Source organism: Helianthus annuus, chromosome 12, assembly GCF_002127325.2.
Source record: "Helianthus annuus cultivar XRQ/B chromosome 12, HanXRQr2.0-SUNRISE, whole genome shotgun sequence".
Classification (NCBI taxonomy): domain Eukaryota; kingdom Viridiplantae; phylum Streptophyta; class Magnoliopsida; order Asterales; family Asteraceae; genus Helianthus; species Helianthus annuus.
This window is the reverse complement of record NC_035444.2, coordinates 53722335-53739021: the sequence shown is the minus strand read 5'-3', so window position 1 is coordinate 53739021 and position 16687 is coordinate 53722335. Positions and strand designations below refer to the sequence as shown.

Here is a 16687-nt window from a genome sequence, read left to right as displayed (position 1 = left end):
TTCAACACTTAATGGTTCAGCAATTAACCATTCAGAAGTTGTCAAACAACCCCTTAGTGAATAAAAACAACCACAATCATACCCAGCAAAATCTTACTCATAGCAAAACTATTGATAGAGCCTGATGGGATGTAACAAAACCATACGTGTATCCTAAGGCCTAAGGATAGAGAAGTTGCTTCTATGAGATTCACGATTCCAAACCATATTGAAACATAAACGTACAATGGAAGAATAAAGTGCTAATTAAGGAATCTAAACAACAGAAGAAAAAAAGAGAATACTAAATGTGGTACTAGTAAGCTACCAATAATAGAAAACCAGTGAACAATGGTAAAATAATATAATACTAACAAAGAAATCATTATAGAAAACCCGTGAACAATGGTAGGATAATATAATACTGACAAATAAATCATTATAGAAGAAGCAACCCGTGAACAATGGTAAAATAATATAATACTAACTAATAAATCATTATAAAAGAAGCAACATGCAAAAGCCATAAAAAATACGGAAAGCTAAGCCTCAACTATACCCTAACCATATGTAACCTTAATCATATGCCTCAAAGTACTACTATACTCGATCATAGTCTCATAGAAATGCAACTATGACAAATCATGCCTAACTTGTTCATCCCACGTTTGTTTGGTTTTCACACAGCTATCATTTGTCTCCTTGCCACAAGTCCAAACGCAAAATTTATTAGATTATAACTTAGCAAAAATAAAAGCAATGGACTTGTGAACATCCCCACATATAGTTTCAGGGTATGTAATGAAAAGTAATAAAACTTGAAGGTCTCATCCACAATTTCCACCTATTAAAGGCAGACAAACACGTCTTCTCGTTCACCGCAAAAACACACCTACTGATATTTCTCAATCGGAGCCCTAGATTTTCTGGATCGATCTTCTCCGTCAATCTCCACCGGAAATCATGGTTATCTTCCTCTCTCTATGCATAAATTGCACATAGAAGCATACTCTGTTGACTCATGTGCTCTCACTTATTGTTATTGATTGTATGTATGTTTGATTTGAGATATTTATCCCGATCTGTATTCATCTTGCTGATTTTGTTAATATTTGTTAATATGCTGCTGATGATACTCTTGATCGTTGTTTCTGGTGATTGATTTTGCATTATGTGTGATTTATGTGTTACGGTGTTGAGTATTTGTTCTTGTAGCTTGAGGTTGAGTAGATCAGAGGTTTAAGTTGTTAGATGCGTGAAGATTTACTCAGAATTGACTATTTGAATTGGTTCAGATCATCGTGTGGGATCTTAGATTTGATGTTGAGGCACCTAATTTCAGGACTTGAAGCAAATTTTGCAACTTATGTGTAGTCTGATACTCTGATGATGTGTGTCTATTAAAGATTTTAAATACTTGATCTGGTGTTTCTTGATTGCTTGTTGTGCTTTGTGATATTTCATCTTTGTACATGAGGATGGTTGGTAGATACATAGCTTGGGTACTTTTGTCATAATAAAGAAATTCTTGTGGAGCTTTATTTTGTATTTTGTTAAGGATGTTAACTGATATGTTACTGGTGGAAATGAGTGGTATATCTAGTCATGTAATCTGTTGCTTGGTACAAAATTCTTGTGGTGTGGGTTACTAATAGTAACCCGATACTGGAACTTTATTAGTTAGTCGATTGCTTGGTACAAAATGCTAGTGAGGTAAATTATCAAATTTCCTGTTAGTTGGGTATCATGGGTTGGTGAATTGTCAGGATCCTTTTATTAACTCTAAGATTTGTTTGGTTGAATATTGAATTGTTGCTTATATATATTTGGTACCATACTATCATTACACGGTGGAATGAGTGGTATGTGTAGTGAAGTCATATGATGTTTAGCGCTTACTAAACCCTTGATTTACTAGTAATTTGATTCCGGAAGTTCAGTTAGTTGATTGCTTGGTACCAAATGCTGGTGAGGTAAGAAATCCGTTTGTCAATATCAAAGTTCATGTCAGTTGGATATCATGGGTTAGTGAATTGTTGGGGCCCTTTTGTCAACTTAAAGAACTGTTTGGTTGAAGTGTGAAGTGTTGCATATATTTTTATATATAATACCACGCTACCATTACTTGGTTGGATAATCAGAATTCAAGTTTCTATTTAATAAATGTTTTCATTCTCTATAGGTTACTTGTCTCGCATTTGTTGAAATGTTTATAATTGATCAAACTTGTAGGCCAACGCAGCATCAGGGATGGCTGTGCATGATGAGTGCAAGCTAAAGTTTATGGACCTGAAGGCAAAAAGGACCCACCGCTTCATCATCTACAAGATCGAAGAGAAGCAGAAGCAAGTGATGGTTGAAAAGGTTGGAGAACCAGCACAGACTTATGATGAGTTTGCAGCATGTCTACCCGAGAATGAGTGCCGATATGCTGTCTTTGATTATGATTTTTTGACCCCAGAAGGTGTCCAAAAGAGCAGGATTTTCTTCATTGCATGGTAACAATAACAATATTGATTCTTAAAAGTTAATTTAAAGGTTATGTAAAGTGTTTAAAGTTTGATGACCGATGATTGATGTTATCTGGTGTTTAAGGTCTCCTGATACCGCAAGGGTGAGGAACAAGATGATTTACGCAAGCTCCAAGGACAGGTTCAAGAGAGAGCTTGATGGTATTCAGGTGGAGTTGCAGGCGACCGATGCTAGTGAGATGGGGCTTGATGTTATTCAAAGCCGAGCAAACTGAAGGTCTCTAGTGTTCTGGTATGTAGATTAATGAGAGGCGTACCGGAGATGTTACTGCTTTCACCAAAAACTAGTGTGGTTTAAGGTTTAAAAAAAGGATTTGTGTGATGTTTGTGTGATCCAACAGAAGTTATATGAATTTGTACTGTATTTCCATTTGATTTCATCTCTTTAATGGATGCTGCTATGTTTTACCCATATAGGGATGGCCTTGCATTTACCTTACTTGTGGAACTTAAAGCCTTGGTTCTTGACCAGCTTACACATGTAAACATAAAGTCTAAATTATTTAGAGATCAAGATTTTGGTCGGTTAAAATAATAATAATGAAGAGCTTTTATCTACTGAAATGAACATGATTTGGTTCCCTGGGTCAAGTTTTTATTGAAGTGCTATGTGGTATATATATATATATATATATATATATATATATATATATATATATATATATATATATATATATGTCGATGATTATACATATTTTAGCGTACGAATGATCCATATCTGACAATTGCATTTTAGAGTAAGAGTATACGTACATGCAGCTAAATTACAAGTGATTTTAGAGGCATGAGTCCACCATTATAATCACACCGTTGATAAGTTAGATGTATCGTTTTTAATTGGTTTGGATGCCTTTTTGTAACTGGTTTAGTCACACCCTTGTAACTGGTTTAGGGGCTGTTTGGCAACATCTGAATGGTTAAGTGCTGAACCAATAAGAGGTCTGAACCATTAAGTGCTGAACCAGTAAGAGGTCAGAACCATTAAGAGCCTGTATAATGCTTAACCGTTGGCAAATGTCTGACCAATTCAGATTAGCGGTCTTAACCATTCAGACTCTGTATAAATCTTAACCATTCAGAGGCAAATGTCTAAACTATTCAGACATCTGCCTGTGAAACAAACAGTCTGAACCATTAAGTGCTGAAGCAGTAAAAGGTCTGAACCATTAAGAGCCTCATTAAGAGGTAAACAAACAGCCCCTTAGTCAAACACTTGTAACTAGTTTCGCCGTGACATGTTTTAATTGGTTTGGATGCCTTTTTGTAACTGGTTTAGTCAAACCCTTGTAACTGGTGTAGCCGTGGCATTGCAATAACATTGCATTGTAGATTTTTTAAAACATATTATATTGAGTGAAATGTCTGGAGTTCTTGTGGTTTTGTAAAATAAAACCTATAATCCTCAACTCTTGGAAATTACACTGGTGTTCCCTGTGATTTGACAATTTGTTACTTGGATTGTCCCTAAAGTGGATGTCCGTTAGATTTTTCAGTTAAGTTGATGTGAAACGACTAAAATACCCCTACAATTAAAATATAACAATTAAAATCTTGTTAGAAAATATATAAGATGATTAAGTGCATGGGCCCCACCTCACCCTCTCACCCAATCAGCCTAACCCACCATCTTTATGGACCCACCCCCAACCATCTTCAACTTCATTTTCTTCAACCTCTCCACCATCAATCATCAAAACAGATGCATCATATTGAACGGTTGCTTCTCAACCATCGCGACGTTTGGTAACATTATATATGTATGGATGTTGTTCGGAGACAGTAGCTCAATTTGATCAAACTGTTTTCACAAACAAAGCAATCATAGTTCTTATTAATCATCATTTACTTCCATTCTTTGTTACCATTTCATTCGATCATTGTTAAGACGTTGCAATCTCAAGCATGAAGCCTTTGGGTCGCCGTCCATTCTACACAATTAAATCGTTATAGGAGTACTGAACTCATTAAGTGAATCATCAACATTTTTCAATGAGCACTGTAAATACGTATAAAAGATCGTCATCCTTGAGTAAACATGTTAAACTTGGTTTGTGTATTCTGTATGTCGAAGCAAAATGTAGCCTTGTGTTGTTCTTCCTGCGATTCAATATTTATTAACAAATTATAATTATGATTACTCAACAAATATATTTGTTAATTAAACATGTGTTTAAATAGTATCTATAAACTTGACTAATAGTCTAATATTTTGATTTAATAAATGGTGTAAATAGGCATCTTTTGTTATGTTTGGAATGTTACTGTGGAAGTATATTATTATTTGAAATTAGGTGCCGTTCAAAAAAAAATTAATCAAGTCTTTTCATCTGGTTTCTGCAACAAGGACACATAAATCTGGATCTGAGTTTGATTAAATTGGAAAACAAAACAGACTTTGTCTATACACATCAATAAATGTTAATATCATACGATACAATCTACTATATAAATACACGCTTGCTAGCGAGCATACGGTAGTGTTATTGTGCATTCATCAACTGATGGAAGAGATTCAGGTTCACTGCAGGTCTCCCCCGAGAAGAAAGCAGGTTGTTTAGGTTCAGGCAGTTCTCTCTCAGTAACCAACATCAGAACCACTGACCACATAGTTGGTCTATCTTCTGGATGATGCTGCACGCATAACAGTGCAACATGTATTGATCTTAGTACTTCAGAGACCACACATGAGGCCTGTAAAGATGCACTTAATAACCCAATGGACCTTCCTTCTTTATAGCGTCTCCATACCTATATAACACGGAAACGCATATTTAGAACGATCACTAGTTTCTGGTCAAGATATTGGTATATGGTCTTACAACTTCACTTACATGTCCAAGAAGGTTGTCACTGCGGTCTCCATGAGAGAATTCTCTGTTTCTCATCCCACAAATTATCTCCAACACGAGAACACCAAAACTGAATACGTCAGATTTTATTGAGAAACGCCCGTGTACTGCATACTCTGGAGCAATGTAACCGCTACATAAAGGTTAAGCAATATAAATTTACAGATTAGTATTGGAGTCTCTCTTTCAATCTAATCTTCCTTCTTAAGTTAAGTTGGATTCTTACTATGTTCCGACCACTTTCTTTGTCTTGACAGTGGTATCATGCCCTACAAACATTCTCGCAAGGCCGAAGTCGGATATTTTTGGATTCATGTCACTGTCCAGCAAAATATTACTTGCCTTGAGATCTCTGTGGATAATTTGAATGCTGGAATCTTGATGTAGATAAAGAACACCTCGAGCTATCCCATGTATTATATTGAATCGTTGTGGCCAGGTAAGCGTCGAGCTTTTGGTTTCATCTGCCAAAAGGTGACTACTATGTCATGTGCTATTGCTATTATATGAAGTTTGAAAGAAATATACTATGTCAAATCATGGAGAGTGATTTAATGTTCAAACCAAAGAGTATCCAGTCCAAGCTTTTGTTAGTCATGTATTCATAAATCAACATCAGTTCATTTTGATGAACGCAATATCCAAGAAGCTTCACAAGATTCCGATGTTGTAGTTTTGCAATACAGATGACTTCATTCTTGAACTCATCAAGCCCTTGTTGGGATGTTTCTGAGAGTCGCTTCACAGCTATTTGTCTTCCATCCTTCAACATGCCCTAACAGTTTATGATAACTTATAATTCTGTTGATTTTACACTTCCGATTCATGATAGGGATAAGCAATGCATTCTGTTTAAGAAGCATAAAGATGTTACCTTATAAACCGGACCAAAGCCGCCTTGTCCTATCTTATTGGAGACACTGAAGTTACCTGTGGCCCTGGCTACTTCATATAGGCTAAAACATTGTATATCATCAAGTTGTTCCATCTGCAGACTTGTATTCTTCGCATCAAGCGCATGCCAATTCCCTACAAATGATTATGTTACATGATTTATTGAAACTTTGTATCTAATAAACATGCAAAAGTGTCAACATTAAATGCTCCTTTGTGTTACATTGTCCTTTCATGCAAGAGGTTTTCTTTATTTTTCTATAGGCATATGCCACTACAAAGAGAAGTAGCACAACTGTTGAAGTTAAAAGCACCATTATAAGTATTCTTTTCTTTTCGTTGGAATTGGACAGGGAGTCCACAAGACCTTTCATTAAGAAATAATAATAGTTTAGCAATTAGCACATAAACTAAAAACACAGAAATGGTCCATTCTTAGAAAAAAAAGTTTGTGTACCTTCTAACTCAGAGGCTGCCATTCTTACGTAAATATCTTGATCTACATCATATTCTCTTGTGTCCAAAAGCTCATCAAGCCATAGCAAACATCCACTTCCTCCATTTCTGATATCTAAACTTGTATAACCTGTACAAGAGCAGTTCCCTTTGCAAGTCATCTCACATTCTCCGAGGGTCATGCTCACATTATACCATGCCCGTCGTGTGTCTGGTACCTTCACTCTTGCAATTTTCCAAAAACCATCCTCATCCCGATCACCACTCCCATTACCACATTGCAGCGGCTTTTTGCGTATACACCCACTCGCCCAATCAGACGCCTCCCATTGTTCTGGATTTTTTGGTTCAAACCCTTGCATACAAGTGCAAGGTGGATGCTTGTTAATGCTACATATTCCAAAAGGCCCACAGAGTGAAAATCGATCACAAGTATCTACATCAGCGTTTGCATACACAATCCAGTCTTTGATTCGTTCAATCCATTGCCAAATCAGTGTCTTGCCATCCCATGTCACACCCACCCGTTGAACAACTGAACTTTTAAGTTCATATTTATTATAGATTTCCCTCTCATTCATCACAAACTCACTCGAGTAAATCTTATTCTCTTTTTCAATAGGAAAACCACTATAGCCGAGACCATTCCACGGTCCATGCCTTCCATGTACAATTTCACCTTTCAACCTTAAAGTTTGTGGATATCCATTCATGTCGTGTACATACCTATACTCACCTATAGAAGGATCATCAGGGCTCTTCCAGGAGGTCAAGCACCTCTGCAGCCCTGTTACCAAATCCTTCCCTAATTTCATTCCTGGAAGAAATGTGTCACTTGGATAGTCAAAACTTTGCCAAATCATTTTATTGTTATTCCACACAACAAGATTTCCGCTTTCTAAAAGCTGTGCCACCACTACTAAGTTATTACTCGTTGAATTGGATGACCAAACCATCGGGTTTCCGCCACTACGAATCACCAGGTTTCCCAGTCTGGTAAGTTTGAGCAAGCCTGATGTATCTGCAATCGGTGTCTCCCGGTTAGCAACCCATACAACAGTCCCATATGATATCTTCTTGTACCATATCCCTAGGTACCGGTTCTTGGACTTCCCGGGACTAAAAAAGCCCAATTCGAACATTTCCCCTTCAGAAACAAGGGTGGCTTTACCATCTTTGATTTCTTGATTTGTAGATATGGTGTCTAGTGAATTGCAATCTAATGACAGCAAGATGAAAGCAATAAAGAATAATAGATGTATGTATTGGTCCTCCATTGATGATCCAAAATATAAAAGCAAAGACAACATTTTATTCACTTTAGATACTTCAAATGGTTAAAAATTCCACCACCTAAAGTCAAAGTCAACTTATGAGATGACCAGATGAAAACGTTGGTGGGGGCCTGGTGGACCGGTGATATTCATTTTCTTTCTTTTGACAAATTAGTCAAAAGTAGCCATAATTATTAAGAAGAAAAAAAAGAAAAAAAAATCTTAATTTCACAGGCTCTTATTAGTAGAGTTTTTTTTTTTTTTTAAATTCTAAGAGTTAAATGCTTGGTTGGTCTCTGTGGTTTGCGAAAATTGCAGACTTAGTCCTAATGGTTTACTAATTACAGAGTTGGTCCTAATAGTCGTAATTTTTGCACTCGGGTGGTCCTTATCACTAACCTCTATTAAATTTCTCAATTAAGTTGATATTAAATGACCAAATTACCCTTCACAATTAAAAATATAAAAGTAAAAATAAGAAACAAAAGAGATAGACCCACTTTCTTCTTCTTCAAAACCCCCCTTCTCTCTGAAACACCAGTGACTAACATCAGCCATCATCTTTGTTACCTCACTGCGGTGTGCAAGTTTTATAGCAAAATGTACAAAAATTCCCGGTCAAAAAACTTACAGGGACAACTTCAAGTTTGGAGAAGAAGATGTATATTATATTAATGTGGGCATTGGGAATATAATAATGAATTAAAGGCAACTCTCTGTCAAGTTTGCAGTCAAACTTTCTTAATACTTTTTTATTTTTGAAAGGTAACTTTCTTAGACCATATGTAGTGGGGCGTTTTCTTTAAAAAAATTTCAAAAAAAACGCCCTATAACGCCCAAAGCACCATTACACTAGGCGTTATTTTTAAAAAAAAATTTCAAAAATTTGGTTTTGGCGTTATGAGGAAAACGCCGTATGAAATTTGACTATCCAATGTTTGCTTTTTCCAAGTTTGACTATCCAATAGTTGGCAGGTTGCTTTTTCTTTCTTTTTTTTTTTTTTTTTAATAATTGAAAGGGGCATTATTTGGGCATTATCCCCACTACACCACTTTATGCTATAATGCCCCATGCTGACTGGGTTGCCACGTGTCGGATAATGCCCCATGGTGGGGACATTATAACAAGTTACCACTACACATGGTCTTAATACTTAACCAATTTATTGTATTTTATTTATTTTTTAGTTATTTGTTTATTAGCTTTAAGTTACTAATAAAATTTCGGTTCTTTTTTATTGTTGAATATATTTTTATCACAAATCAAATATTATCTATAAAACTTAAAAATAACATTTAAAGTTTTATATAAAACCTATCTGATAAAGTTCTCGTATATGTGATATACCCGTTAATAAAAAAATGGTAATCATCATGTGTTTTAGGGCTGCAATATATGTGATATAAGTTGAAATTATGAGTGAAATTGGGGCCGAATTTTTGCTCCAAACTTGTTAAATCTTTTTGTAATTATGTGTATTTTTACTTGTTTAATCTTAATGTGATTTAGATAGAAATTAGAGCTAGAAATTTAGGGTGATTTGTTAACCTGTTGTGTTATTAGATTATGCTATGGGGAAGTATAAAAGCATAACTTCTTTTTTCAAAAGAAAGAATAAAGAAGAAGCAGAGGGAATTGATGATGAAGACGGACAGAACTATAATTTTTTCATTTAGGTGAACCGAAATTTTATTAGTAACCTTTTAATGTTTCGGTGTCTTTGTTCAGTTGTTTGTTATACATTGTTTACTTTTTAATGTTTGAGAACGTTTTTTATTTGATATAATGTTTGACCCGACCCGAATCGAATCACCGACATCCAACCCGAATAATCACCTCGAAACAAAGCGATTGAAAAAATTTTTTTAGATCCGATGACTTCCGACCCCCCGGTAGAAATTTTCAAGCTTCGCCACTACAACCATGTTTAATTCAAACTTTGAGGGTCTTTCCCCTTTCCAAACGGAAGTTGAAAGAAAGCAAAACCCTCATAATCATTTTAGCTCACTCTCTCTGAAACCGGAGGGAAATGGCGGATAACGGAACGGCGACGGTGACGGAGACCATAGGGCTAGTAACCAGAAGAGAAAAAGCTGCAGTTTCATCGATTTATCAACGGTGAATGTGAAGTTGAGGAGAACGGGTCTTCAAGCAACGTTGAGTTTCAGATAAAGAGGAAGAATAGATAAAGAGTAAGCATTCTTCCGATCATCGTCATTGCTTGCTAAATTTTGTTCATTTAGGGTTAATTGTTACGTTTTTATCAGATTTTTTACGTTATGGCGAGATAAACGTGTTAAGTGGTGGTGGTCGTTGTCTGAGAAGAGAAGTGAGAGAGATAGTATGATTTATATATTTTCTTTATTTCTTTTATTAGTTCAGGGGTAATATAGTCATTTTACACATAGTTAATTGAGAAATTTAACAGAAGTTAGGTCAGGGGACCAACCGAGTTCATTTCTGATAACTTTTGGGACCACGCGTGTAATTAGTAAACCACTAGGACCAAGTATGAAATTTTTACAAACCACAGGACCAACCAAGCATTTAACTCTTTTTCTAAGGAATCGACTTTAATCGCAGGTTTTTAAACACGCTGTAGCGAGCCAACATTCGTTATCCTGTTCTCCTCCGAGAAACACTTCTCTCTACTTTTTATTGATTCTCTCAAAAAAAAAAAAAAATGAATCCTAACAATCCGTCCCGATTCATTTAACATACGATCGAGGTAGCTACTTTAACATATGGTGAAGTAGTTACTAATATTAATTAACCGGATGAATGCTATGAATGATGACTTGGAGATTTTAAATAAGAATAGTACTTACATGGTGAACTTTAACATATGGTGAACTACAGTGCTCTGTGCTAAGCAACTTGTTAAAAAAGTGGCTTTTAAAAGTTATAATATATTTGTAAATTGTGTCTAATAAATTTGCTTTATCAATAGCACCTAATCCAGTGTTTCAAGATCATACTAACTTACTAAGCACCTTAAAATTGATCTTCAATTCTTCATGTATAGACGAAAAAATTCATGTTCGTAGAAACAGCATGCCCTGGTCTTCATTTTCACGCCAATAGATGCAATTTACTATATAATCATGTGCTTGCTATCGAGCATGCACTAATGTTATCGTGCGCTCATCAACTGATTGAAGAGATTCAAATTCACCACAGCTCTCCCCAGTGAAAAAAGCAGGTGTTTTAGGTTCAGGCAGTGGTCCCTCACTAACCAGCATGAGAACCAGGGACCACATAGTTGGTCTATCTTCTGGATGATGCTGCACGCATAACAGCGCTACATGTATAGATCTTATCAGAGACCACACATGAGGCCTGTCAAGATGCACTCAATAGTCCGGTGGACTTTCCATCTTTATAGAGTCTCCATGCCTACGTCATATCAAACCAAAACACATAAAAAATCACTAGTTTCTGGTCAACATATTGGGATTTGGTCTTGCAACTAAACTTACATGTCCAAGAAGGTTATCATTGTGGCCTCCGTGAGAGAATTCTCTGTTTCTGTTCCCGCAAATTATCTCCAACACAAGAACGCCAAAACTAAATACATCAGATTTTATAGAGAAACGCCCGTGTACTGCGTACTCTGGAGAAATGTAACCACTACAGACAGGTTAAACAAAATATATTTACAGATTAGTATTGAAGTCTCTCGTGCAATCTCATCTTCCTTCTTTTCTGGGAAAAAAATATTAAAGTTAAGACGGATATGCTTACTGTGTTCCAACCACTTTCTTTGTCTTAGCAGTGGTATCATGTCCAACAAAATTTCTAGCAAGGCCGAAGTCGGATATTTTTGGATTCATGTCACCGTCCAGCAAAATATTACCTGCCTTGAGATCTCTGTGAATAATTTGAAGGCGGGAATCTTGATGTAGGTAGAGAATACCTCGAGCTATCCCATATATTATATTGAATCGTTGAGGCCAGTTAAGCATCAAGCTTCTGGTTTCATCTGCCAATAGGTGACTACTATATATTACGTGTTATTATATAAAATTTGAAAGTAAGATACCATGTGAAATCATGGAGAGTGACTCAAACCAAATAGAAACCAGTCCAAGCTTTTGTTAGCCATGTACTCATAAATCAAAATCAGTTCGTTTTGATGAACGCAATATCCAAGAAGCTTCACAAGATTCCGATGCTGAAATTTTGCAATACAGATGACTTCATTCTTGAACTCATCAAGCCCTTGTTGGGATGTTTCTGAGAGCCGTTTCACAGCTATTTCTCTTCCATCTTTCAACACACCCTAAAAGACTACAATTATTATTATGATTAAGAATTTATAATTACTTATACTGCTGTAGATTTTACACTATTTATTCATGATAGAGATAAGTAATGCATTCTGGTTATGCAATATGAAGAAGTTACCTTATAAACCGGACCAAAGCCGCCTTGTCCAATCTTATTGGAGACACTGAAGTTACCTGTGGCCCTGGCTACTTCATATAGGCTAAAACATTGCATATCATCAAGCTGTTCCATTTGCAGACTTGTACTCTTTTCATGCACATTCAACTTTCCTACAAAATGATAGTTTTACATGATTTTTTAACGGTTCCTATCCTATATGGATGCAGAAATGTCAACATTAGTTGCTCCTTGTGGTACCTAGTCCTTTCTTGTAAAGCGTTTTCTTTATCTTTCTACCGACATATGCCACTGCAAAGAGAAGTAGCATAACTGATGAAGCTGAAAGTATCAATATAAGCGGTCTTTTCCTTGTGTTGAGATCGGAATTAACAAGACCTTTCAATAAGAAAAAATAATAGTTTAACACATAATAAGCTAAAAACACAATGATAGTCCACTTCTAGAAGAAAATTGTGTACCTTCTAACTCAGAGGCGGACATTCTTATGTAAATATCTTGATATACATCATATTCTCTAGTGTCCAAAAGCTCATCAAGCCACAACAGACATCCACTTCCTCCATTTCTGATATCTAAACTTGTAAAACCTGTACAAGAACAGTTCCTTTTGCAGGCCATCTCACATTCTTCAAGGGTCATGCTCACATTATACCATCCCATGTCAAAACTATCCTCTGAACAACTGAACTTGTAAGTGCATATTTATGATAGATTTCCTTCTCGTTCACGACAAACTCGGTTGAGTAAATCTGATTTTCCTTATCAAGAGGAAAGCCGCTAAACCCAAGACCGTTCCACGGTCCAAGTCTTCCTAGTAAAACTTGACCTTTCAACCTCAAATTTTGTGGATAACCGTTCGTGTCGTATATATCACTATACACACCTACAGAAGGATCATCGGGACTCTTCCAAGATGTCAGGGACCTCTGCAGCCCTGTTACCAAGTCCTTCCCGAATTTCATTCCGGGTAGAAATGTGTCACCAGGATAGTCAAAACTTTGCCAAATCATTTTATTTCTATTCTACACAACAAGATTTCCGGTATCTAAAACTAAAAGCTGCACCACCACCATAATATCACTCATTACAGTTACGGTTGAATTTGATGATCAAACCATCAGGTTTCCGCTGCTACGAATCACCAGGTTTCCCAGTCTGGTAAGTTTGACAAGCCTGATGTATCTGCAATTGCTGTCTCCCGGTTAGCAACCCATACAACAGTCCCATATGATATCTTCTTGTACCATATCCCCAGGTACCGGTTCTTAGACTTCCCGGGGCTAAAAAAGCCCAATTCGAACATTTCGCCTTTGGAAACAAGGGTGGCTTTACCATCTTTGATTTCTTGATTTGCAGATATGGTATCTACTGCAGAACAACCTGATGGCAGCATGATCAAAGCAAGAAAGAATAATAATAATAATATATGTACGGACTAGTCCTCCATTGATGATCCAGCATGGTTGGAATGGAAGCAATAATAACATTCCACTCTCTATAGCCAACTGAATGGCGGTCTTCGTTAGGTATGTGACCATAATTTCCACAACATACATTCTAGAATTAATAACAACTTTACATTTACGCTTTCCTGGATTTCCACTCATATGCTTTGGTCAAACTCTCTGTTTCAATTGGGAACTCTAGATGGATCTCGTGTCGGGTAAAAACAGGGTGTGAACTTCTGTGATGACTTCAAAATACTAGGCATATCTAATACAAAATTTATGGGTTAGTGTTTAGTCTGAATGGGTTCGTGATAATTTCAGGTTCAACCTGTGAACCTGTTTAGCTAAACAGGTAGAGTTTGGGTCAACCTAGTTGGGTTAATGGGTTGACCCGTCTGACCCATTTATATTATATTATATTTTTTACAATATGTTTTATGTTATAAATTAAATTGGGTTTTTATTTTATTTCATGAGTATAACTTAAAAAGAGAAATTGACGTATGATTTTATAATTTAAATGTAATTGTATTATATGCATCTGTGTTTTTTTGTAGTAAATTTTAGTTTTAATATGTTAATTTGCGGAAAAAATATTAAAAAAATATTTTTTTTTCTGGGATAAACGGGTCGTGTTTCGGGCAAACCCGCAAATATCCGGGTCGTGTTCTGGTTCACATGTATGACACGATTTTTGAGTTCGGGGCGTGTTCATGGTTGTCTAAAATTTTTAGGTTCGGGTCGGGTTGATCCCGTCAACCCATGAACACGACCCTTTTAGCACCCTTATGTAAAAACCAGATATGTCAAACCGTAGTGAGCCATGTATGGGACAAGATTGTACAACTAGGGGTATGAGACTCTAATAAGTCATACCGGGCCCATCATCATTCCTAGGTGTTAGCATATTCAGTAAAAGAAAGGGGCGGAACAGTGAAGGAGTTTGGTTTGTAAGATAGTGAGATCAGAGATTCGGACACAAGAAGGTCACAATGATCCGAATAATTTACACGAGCATGAGGGTTCTACAGCGCTGGAAGCCGACAATGAGGTCCGGAAAACCATGGCGGTCGGTCTCAAAATTGGAGTTCGCCTTGACGACTTTAACGATCAGCTGAGATCGGCTGTGTTGAGAGATTTAGAGATCAGGGGTCTTCAATGAATATCATTAGGGAGCACAAACAAAAGTACGTTGGAGAGGTTCTAGTGTAAGTCTAATTTTGAAGAGGCTATAGTCGACTTGAAAGGCAGGTCAGGAGGGAACATCTCCATGTGGCACCATTGATAGTTTGTTGTCTCCAACATCGTCTCGTGCTGACACTTAATTCTGAGCAAGTTGGATCGGTTCCTCGTTAGCATTGATTTCATTTATAAGTGTTCGGGAGTGTCTCCGAAAATCCTTTCGAGATACCTCTCCAATCACAATCCCTGGTGATGTCCACGGTTGGGGACAACTATAGGGCTTACCCTCTCGCTTATTAAACAAGAATTTATTTTTAAAGGGTGGCGCGGGTTCGAATCCTGCCTGGCGCTTCTTAAACTCTTGTTTATAAGGGTACCGTGCGATTACCCTTTAAAAAATAAATTAAAAAACCTAATTCTCCATGGGCCCCACCCATTTTTTAGCAAATGGGATTTCATCCTATGCCCAAAATACCCTTACCAAATGATAAACAATGTATATAAGCTTTAGATTAATTTTAGAGGCATTTTTTCTACTTATAAAAAAGTTAGCAAAAAGTATAAAGTCTAATAAATTATAATGTCTGGAACTAGTCTCTCAAATAATAAACGAATTTAAAATTATAAATTGTTTTTTTGGTCAAACCAAATTGACGAGAATCGTGTTTAACTGTTTGGGACCCACTTAATATTAAAAAGAATGTATTACCACATATAGTCCAATAGTTTGTTCAAAGTAACTTGTTTTATCCTTGAAATAGACACAGTTAAACTTTTTTTATAAAATTATAAATGTTTTATCCTTGAAAACCTAATTCTCCATAGACCTCACTTTTAGCAACCTTTAAATATATAAGCTTTAAATTAATATCAGGGGCATTTTTTCTACTTATAAAATAGTTAGCAAAAAGTATAAAGTCTAATGAATTATATTGTCAAAAACTGGAATTAGTCTCTCAAACAATAAAAGAATTTAAAATTATAAATTGTTATTTTGGTCAAACCAAATGGATGAGAATCGTGCTTAATTGTGTGGGACCCACTTAATATTAAAAAAGTTGTATTAACACATTTAGTCCAATAATTTGTTCACAGTAACTTGTTTTATCCTTGAAATGAACACCGGTTAAACTTTTTTGTTAAATTATAAATGTTTTATTCTTAGACATTAGTTAAACTTTTCTTTGTCAAATTATAAAAAAGAAATAATATCAAAATCCATCTTAACATTAAAAAAAAAAAATTAAAAAAACCTAATTCTCCATGGGCCTCACCCACCAATTTTTTTAGCAAATGGCATTTCATCCGTGTGCCTAAAGTACCCTAACCAAATGATAAACAACATATATAAGCTTTAAACTAATTTCAAGGACATTTTTTCTACTTATAAAAAAATTAGCAAAAAGTATAAAGTCTAAGGGGCTGTTTGGTAGCCTCTTAATGTCCATTTAGATACTACCTCTTAATGGTTTAAAACCTCTGAATGAACAAGAGGTAACCTCAAGTCGGTTAAGAGGTAACTTCTGAATGGTAAATCATCACATGTCACATTCTTCTACCTTCTCATTGGTAAAGTTCTTAATAGTTCCATTAATAGGTAGCCTCTTAATGACCATTCAGAGGCTACCAAACAGCCCTTAATGAATTATATTGTGAAAAACTG

General features: G+C 36.0%; 1 protein-coding gene and 1 pseudogene across 1 annotated transcript; one reads left to right on the top strand and one right to left on the bottom strand.

The window, feature by feature from the left end:
* The first annotated feature begins 791 nt into the window (after positions 1-791).
* Positions 792-2949, top strand: LOC110894934 (actin-depolymerizing factor 1). The gene is made up of 3 exons (XM_022142189.2): positions 792-945; positions 2212-2477; positions 2575-2949. Exons 1-3 carry the CDS (start codon positions 943-945, stop codon positions 2723-2725), a joined length of 420 nt encoding a protein of 139 aa, XP_021997881.1. The 5' UTR covers positions 792-942; the 3' UTR covers positions 2726-2949.
* A 1907-nt stretch (positions 2950-4856) lies between these two features.
* Positions 4857-13875, bottom strand: LOC110892879 (annotated as a pseudogene).
* Positions 13876-16687: the final 2812 nt, after the last annotated feature.